Genomic DNA, 8754 nt, shown 5'->3' on the forward strand with positions numbered 1-8754 from the left:
AGTGGCATGTAAATGCATCAGGAGTGAAAAGAGGGGAGCGGAGAGGAAATTGTGGGAAGTTTCCGAGCAGCCTGAGCCTATAATAGGATAACAAAGGCTCAGCTCATACAGCACAAACTTTAAGCTTTATGAAAAAAGAAAAAAATATGAGCTACCAAAGAGAGTGCAATTAAACACACACACACACACAAAATTATTACTTCAGTTAATTTTCCCTGGTGATATGTAAAGATGTCCAGGTTTAAGGTTAAAGAAGAGGTAAACTTTTCAATCATACGAAACTACACTGTCATATCTACTCCATTATTTATAATAGATTCAACATCCATAAATTATATATTTTGTATCCCCACAGGCAGTACCTTTTGTTTATGGCTGGCCTACTTGAGACGTGTGTAATCTAGCGTTAAAGACACATTTAGCAGACACATAAGATTGTAATTTGTAATTTTTCATTATTGGATCCCATGTTATTTGTACTGTATAGTTAGTGCGTATACTACCTCTGAACTACTTACTGGAACACTTAAATGTAAATGAGACCTCATTAATCATCAGTTACTTTCCCTGTGGTTACAATTTAAAAAAAAAAAGCCTTCTATAAAAAGTCTGTCTCTAAATCCGCAGGAACTCGAGCTCACTGAATGATTTATGAACGATGTGAATTATATGTACTGTACGTATGAGATGGCATTTACAGTCACCACATCAACAGGGTTGGACATGGGAGACTTTTGATTTTGGTTAGTTTTCTCCAGTAAGGTCTTTTCTACACATCCGTTTCTGTGTAAGAAAATTTTATTTGAGTGGACTGAAAAGAGCAGAGTCAGGGTTAAAAAAAAAAAGTGAAACCAGGGCTATTCATCCTTTTAAAAAAATCCTCCACAGCTTGTATTGTACACTTTGCATCCAAAAACAATATGAAGATCATTATTCTTCCCTTGACCTTAAAAGCATAATAACAAAACACAATCTGGCCTCATGAGAGAAGAAAATTGATCCTGTCTGTAAGCTGACCACAACACAGTCAATCTGTTCCCCATATGGAAAACCTAATGTACTGTATGTATGCAGTTTGAGCAACAACAATCAAGGCTGTTTTCTCTCAGCAAGGATCAAACTGCATCAAAGCTGGAATAAGACGGGACAAACAACACGACAAGTGGTGCCAACAGATGGAGAGGTGTGAGGCCAAAGCTTCAGAGGCCGAGCAACTGACTGACTGACCCCTTCAACAGCAACATCCACCTGGGAAAGAGAGGCAGACAGACAGAAGTGAATGCACTTCTCCGTCCTAGTGGGAAATTGCCACCATCTGAACAAACAAACAAACAATCAGTTTCCTTCCTCGCTCAGCAGGACAGAAACTTCAAAACTGTCTGGATTGAGCGCAAACCTATAAAGGCATCTGCAGTGGGTTTTACGTGGTGAGAGACAGTTTTTTAAAGGGTCCCTTCATCATTAAAAAAAACCCCATCAAAGTTGGAAATCAAATTAAAGGCAGTGTGAATGTCAGGCATCAGAGGACGGTGGATCTGGTGAATGGATTTAAAGATGAGCAGATGTAAAAGAAACAATCTGGGTAAAAATAGCTTTTGGGTGTCAAACATATGGCTCATGGGCTTGAACTGGACCGCCAATAGGTCTAGTCTGGCCCTCTGGAAGGCTTTATAAAATGTGAAAATCTCAAGAGACCCTTTCACTGTACTTTTCACCAGGAAGTTAGGCTGTGGGTTAAGTGGTTAAAATAGATCACACGATCACAGTGGCTGTCAGAACAGTTCATTTCATCCAAGACAGAGTATTACAGCCTTCTTAGAAAAAAAACCCCTGAAAGTGAAGCTTTCTGAGATTCAGAACCTTTTTTCAAGAATATTTTGAGCCTAGGTGTGCAGAATTAACCTATTCTGTTTCTCCAGTGCTCCGAGAGAAAACCAGCAGATGCACAAGGAAAACACACAAACCTCCTCTAACTGACAAAGCCTGTTTTAGGCTACTATGCAACGTTTTATTATTGGCCTAGCACACTTGAAATCAAACTGGTCTGTATGTGGCCCATGAAATAAAATGCCTTTAATATCTCTGATTTCTTCAACCAGACCAGCCGATGGTCTCTCAAGATGCTTTGGGATACTATTCATGTCTCCAAAATGTTTAATGATACAATAAAGAGTCAGTGTGGAAAACAGAAATAAAATGATGGTTACAAATGAAAAGTCATAAGTGGAGCAGATAAAGCTGAAGCACTTTACAATAACAATGAACTTTCAGAATGTGGTTTATCTTCTAGTGAAAACCCATATGTGCCTATTGACATAGATTCAAAGGTCCTCAATATTGTCTACAATAGTTAATAATTGTCGTGTAATAATCGAAAACTCACATAACACAAACATAGCTTAAATATTTTGTTTCAGTAAGAAGTTTTGATTTGTGCTTTAGTGTGACTCAAAGCGATATCTATTTCCCCCATCGCTGTGTCCACACATACCACACTCATGATTTAAAAACATCCAGTGACCTTATCTCCTGTTGTGAAATAGCCCAAAAGATTATCTTCACAATCCGCAAACACAAAGAAAATGCAGTTTAACTCTCCAGCGCATAAAAAGCCGCAAACATGTGCATCAGTATGTGAACCTTCTGCAGGAGAACGGCGTGTCCAACTGCAATTTTTACTCACACACCATGTTCAATCAAATACACTTCAAAGGCAGCGTGGTCAATATGATGATACAACATCAAAGGGACCGAGGGTATGCGTGAACCGACTGAGGGGGCGTGCCAGGCATACGCGCGTTCTTGGTGTGGAGCATCCGCCAACGATAATACGATTGGCCCGCGGGAGTGAGAAACACGGGGGCAGACAGGGGGAGGAGGCGGGGAGGACCTCAAATAAATTCCCTCTTCGTCCTCAGCACATAAGACCTGAACCAAAGGCAACAGGTCGCTAGTTGAAACTGAGCTGGACCAACCTTCAGAGATTTTTTACGCGCGTAAAGACGCGTTTACTGGACGAACTGCGCGCGATTTAAGGAAATGCACAGGAACTGCACGTGCATTTGGGGGTGAATTGAATCCAGATGCCCATCTCTCAGGGCACCATGGAGATCCATAGCCTGTGTTTATTCAGCACTGCTTGTATAAGGGAGCGTTTGCTGGAAGTCTCTGTGCGCTTTCAAAGAACTTCCCATCTATTTACCCAGTCATAGGATATGCTGTTTTATTCAGACCCCACGCACACACGTGAGGAACGTTTTTAAGTAACAATTAGAAATGCAGAGCCGTGGTGTGGTGAGAAACTCGGCTGGACTTTCCGCGGTGCGCTCCTGCTTGCTGCTACTCTTCATCCACCTGAGCGCACCGGTGGAGGCGAGGAGAGTGCGAGGCGGTCGGGGCGCAAACTCGAAGGGTGCAGCAGCAGCAGACGCCTCCGCCATACAGGGAGCGGGGAATAGAAAGCTTCCCCTTAGACTTTCACAGCTGTGGAGGGCACATGGACAACTTCGTAGTGCAGATAAAGAACTTGGCGCAGTCACTCTATCCGTGCTCTGCGCAAAAGCTGGACCAGATATGAAGCTGCACTTTTTGAACAACGTGTCCGTGACTTGCAACGACGGGTCACCTTGCAGGGTAAGTAGATACCGGCAGCTTTTTTACAGCTTCTTAATGATCTGCACACGGGAGTTAAAATGAACAATTTTGTCGTTAATTGTTAAGAATCTAAGCCATGGCGGCGCAGAGACACCCAACACCCGATCTGTGTTTACTGCTGGTTTAGTTCCGTGTCCTTCATTCTCGTGTCACTCCGGATGTGACCAAAATGGATCAAAGGATCAGATCAGAGAGAGCGCCATGCACGCTGCAGCTGAGCGCGTACATGAGAGCGAGAGAGAGGGGTAGTTATCCTTTCCATGACGAAGAAATCTGGGTCTTCACAATATAGCAATACTAAATGTAATAACAAAGATTCCAACTAATGATTAATTTAAGGTTTATGCAATTTTAGATGTCTGTTTTCCCACGCTGGTAGAAATAAATAGTGTGTGTATATATATATATATATATATATATATATATATATATATATATATATATATATATATATATATATATATATATAAAGGAGTTTCTCATGCTTCAAAGGACAAGCTTACAAAGAGTAACTGGACTTAAAAAAAAGTAATTTAAAAGTCATACCAATTAAAATCAGTCACTAAAGCTTTTAAATTCCATTCCAAGTTTAAATCAGGATACAATATGGTCAAATATGAATTAAATTACTGTGAATGAGAATGATCTCTCCTTATGCTAACCAAGCTGTCAAGCATTGAGTGTGAGAGTGTTTGAGCTGCCAACGCCACGGTGGGTTTCCTCTCCATATGTGAAAAAAACAAAAAAAAACTAAACATCACCAGAGCTGTGTGGGTCTGCACACTACACCGCTCCTGCAGAGAAGTTTAGTGATCAGTGCCAAACCTCTTAATGGAGGATAAAATGTAGCATCCTGTGTGTGGAGACTGTGTTTGAATGCTTTCACGAGTGTGTGAATACACAAACACTTTCACAATGTTTTGTTTTGGTGTTCTTGTGCAGTTACTACATCAAAGAGTCTAAAGGCAGCAAGAGGTGGCTGCTGTTCCTGGAAGGTGAGCATAAACACCTGATTCAGAGCATGCAGAGAACTCAGTTCAGCTCTTTGTAACGTGTGTGTGTGTGTGTTTGTGTGTGTGTTGTTCAGGTGGATGGTACTGCTTCGACAGACAGACCTGTGAGAGCAGGTATGAGACGATGAGGAGACTGATGAGCTCCACCAAGTGGCCACTGACTAGAACAGGTACGGTCTTACACTGTGTGCTGCAAAATCCACTTCTACCTATTATTGTATCTGTCTGATAGCAATCAGACTGATACAACAATATTAACTCCTCAAAATGTCTTCTTCTTTTCTGAGGCTTCCCAAACTGACACATGTCACTGCTTCCCTTCCTCTTGATCGTCACGACAGTCACTGTGAATGAGAGGCAACTGTAATAAAACTGCATCAAACATTAAGAATGCTTTTATCATGAGTGAGCCCAGCTGTAATTATCTGAATAGGCAACGAATGCAAATTACTGCTGTCTGCATTAATGACACAGGCAGAGCAGCATAGATGAGAGGAAGGCTGTGGCGCAGGAGGCTGTCTACTAATCAGAAGGTCGTGGTTCCACGAGTTTACCTCTGGATGTTTCCTTGTATGTCAGTGTAGGTTCTCCGTCATCCAGCACATGGTAGTCTTGAGTACTTTAAAAAAAAAAAAAAGCAACTGGGGTTCTTCAGTCCTAAAAAAACTGAAGATGAAGGTAACAGTGGGTCCCCGTGGTAATCGGAACACTTGGAGCAGCAACCCTAAACTGGGAGAGTGGCTCCAGCAGGTATCTGGATTTTACTTTTGAGTATATTTGACTACTGGGGGAATGTGTACATACACTAATTGGCACTTCATTAGTTATTGCTAGTACTGGGGTGGATCTGCTTTTGCCTTCAGAATGGTTTTAATTCTTTGTGGCATAGATTCATCAAGGTGCTGGAAGCATTCCTCTGTGATTTTGGTCTATATTGATTTGTTGGCTGCACAGCCATGATGTGGCTCTCCTGTTCCACAACATCCCAATGGTGCTCTGCTGTTGGACTGAGATCTGGTGACCATGGATGCCATTTGATTACAGTGAACTCACTGTCATGCTCAAGATACCAGTTTAAAATGATTTGAGCTTTGTGACACGTGGAAGTAGACATCAGAAGAATGGTACACTGTGATTATAAAGGGACACGATCAGCATCAACACTCAGGTAGGCTGTGGTGCTTAAATGATTCTCAGTGGGTACTAAGAGGCCCAAAGTGTGTCAAGAAAATATCCCCCACAACATTATACCAGCAGCAGCCTGAAGCGCTGATGCAAGGCAGGATGGATCCATGTTTTCCTGTTTATGCCAAATTCTGACCCTACCATCCGAATGTTGAAGCAAAAATTATGACTCATAAAACCAGGACGTGTTTTCCAATCTCCTTCTTCTATCCTCAGTTTCCCGTTCTTAACTGACAGGAGTGGCCCTCTGCTGCTGTAGCCCATCTATGTGTTGTGTGAGATGCTCTTCTGCGTGCCGTGGTTTAACAAGTTATTTGAGTTACTGTTGCCTTCCTATCAACAAGGCATTTTTCACCCAGAGAACTATCGCACATTTTCTCTTTTCTCTATAAACCCTAGAGATGGTTGTTTGGGGAAAATCCCAGTAGATCAGCAGTTTCTGAAAAACTCAGACCAGTCTGGTCTGGCACCAACAGCCATGCTGCATTCAAAGTCACTCAAATCACCTTTCTTCCACATTCTGATACTCGGTTTGAAATTCAGCAGGTGATCTTGATCGTGTCTGCATGCCTAAATGCACTGAGTTGCTGCCATGTGATTGGCTGATTAGATATTTGCGTTAACGAGGAGTTGTACCTAACGAAGTGTTCAGTGAGTGGATTTAATGATTATAGCCAGGCGTGAAGGTGTTACCTAGTTTGTGCAGATTTTGCAAATTCTCGGTACAGCCTCACAGAGCCTTCACTTTACTCAGTAGGAAAAAGCACTTCCTCTGAATGAATGAGGTCCATTGAAGTGTTTGCTTTCCCTCTTTATAGCTGAGATTGCACTAATCTTTATAAGTCAAACTCTCTGGTTGTTTCCCTGCAGCCATGAGGGAACTCCTTGTTGTTTATGACTCTCTCCCTCTGCCCCTCTCTCTGTATACACCAGTGTATACTTTGTGTACACTGGTGGCCAGTGCAGCAGCTGCAGAGCTCTTTAGGACGGACACATAATTGCTGACCAAAGCGGAGAAAGTTAATGACTATTTGCCACAGGGGAAAAAAAACAGTCAACAGTAAAACACAGGATTAACATTTGTGTTGTAGCACATCTTACCTTTACCTTATCACTTTTTAACCAACGTGTCAGATCTCATCCATCTTCCCTCCTTTCACAGGAACTGGAATTTTGTCTCCGCAGCCGGAGGAAAACCCTCACTGGTGGAACGCCAACATGGTGTAAGAACACATGCTGCTCCTTCTTTGTACAGTTGATGCTTTCTTGTATTTTTCTCCTCATTTTCTTGTTTTCTCAGGGATAATTACTTCCACTTACATCAGTAGCTGTAAGTCTGTAAAATCATTATGTTAATGAATTCTTTTTCTTTCACTTTTTGTTGCTTCATATGAATATTTTCAGTTTGTGATATTCTCTGATAACCATATGTGTTTACTTTCAAGTACAAGCTCAATTTTTATGAAGTAACTGGGCATTTCTATGACTTTTGAAGTGTGGCATTATACTCGGCTTCACTTGGACCATCTAGAAAAATGAAATGCTTCTTACAGGTTCACGCATCAGTAATCTATCACTCTAAAGAGGATTATTTCATAGAGCCATTGCTTTTTAAATTTGATACCAAGTTACAAGTTTTATGCATTAATTATTGGAATGCTTTTCCATATTTTCTGTTTTACATATGCAGTTACAGTGGTGGATATTAATATTAAACAATCAAAATTTCATAAAATAAGGTTAGAGCACTGTGGGCCAACACTAAACACTAAGCTGCTGTAACAGCTAATTCAAGAATAAAAATATGAAGTTGGAGATTATCATCGTTGCCTGGCTGTCATTATTGTCCTGTCTGCTCTGTTCTAGCAGCAACTAATTGTTACACTTTTATTGCTCCCTCTAACAGCCCTCGGGCTTTGAACCCACACTTCTGTTTGTTGCATTTGATTTACTGTCACACAGCCAAGCTGGCTTTTTCATCTGTGAGCATCATCAAATCAAAATGTCAGCATTTGACTGTGATTCCTGGTTGTGTGTGTTCTCCTAACAGTGTTGCTCTCGCTCCCCTGCAGGTTCATCCCGTACTGCTCCAGCGATGTGTGGAGCGGAGCCACCCCGAAGACAGATCAAAGTAAGACGCAGCGCACGAGGACTTAGTGTGTGAGCTTTTAGGTTTGGTTAAGATTTATAAAGAATATAAAGAAAGATTTATCAGTGGGGTTTGAAAGCCTTCATGTGTGTAGCTTCCTTTTAGCTCTCAGATCTTTTTTGCTTCCTCTTCTGGTTTATTGAAAACCTCATATTTTATTAGACTTGGAAAAGCATCTCTGATTTACAGCATTACAAACCACATTCATTCAGCCATTAAAACTGTGGAAATCCATTAAAAAAAACAAACAAAACAGCAAAAAACAAAAAGCTCTCCTCCTGCAGCTCTTCCCTCTCTGTTCTGTTCATCGGGCGGGCACGAGCTTCATACACACTAAAAATAAGTCACTGCTGACTTTTGGCTTGACATGGGAACAGACTTCAGTCTCCGAGACGAGAGGCAGGGTAGACCCTGTACAGGTCACCAGCCTGTTGCAGGGCTAACACAGACATTGCCACTTTACCTCAATGTATTCTTATTTTTGACTATTCTGTAAGACTTGATACTAGTGAGTGAGATCATGAACCCATCAGCCTTAAACTCACGCAGTCAAGCTGTTTCTCAAGGAAATATAGGCAGTAACTTGTATCACTTTTTACAAACAAAGATGTCGCCCCCTGCTGGCCATTAGAAAGAGGAGGCTTTGTCCATTTTCATATACAGTCTGTGGTCTTAGCTCTTTATTTATTTATTTTTTACTCTTTATTCTACTTTATACTGTCTCACCTAGTATGAAAACACTTGTGACTGTCA

General features: G+C 41.4%; 1 protein-coding gene across 1 annotated transcript in view; it reads left to right on the forward strand.

The window, feature by feature from the left end:
* The first annotated feature begins 2932 nt into the window (after positions 1 to 2932).
* The window catches only part of LOC115778322 (palmitoleoyl-protein carboxylesterase notum1a), an 11404-nt gene continuing 5582 nt past the window's right edge, over positions 2933 to 8754 (forward strand). Inside the window, 8 exon segments of the mRNA XM_075074360.1 lie at positions 2933 to 3396; positions 3398 to 3566; positions 3569 to 3633; positions 3721 to 3899; positions 4597 to 4649; positions 4742 to 4837; positions 7015 to 7075; positions 7925 to 7983. Of these exon segments, the coding sequence (XP_074930461.1) occupies positions 3277 to 3396; positions 3398 to 3566; positions 3569 to 3633; positions 3721 to 3899; positions 4597 to 4649; positions 4742 to 4837; positions 7015 to 7075; positions 7925 to 7983 (802 nt within the window). The 5' untranslated portion in view covers positions 2933 to 3276.

Source organism: Archocentrus centrarchus, chromosome 1 (genome assembly GCF_007364275.1).
Source record: "Archocentrus centrarchus isolate MPI-CPG fArcCen1 chromosome 1, fArcCen1, whole genome shotgun sequence".
NCBI lineage: Eukaryota > Metazoa > Chordata > Actinopteri > Cichliformes > Cichlidae > Archocentrus > Archocentrus centrarchus.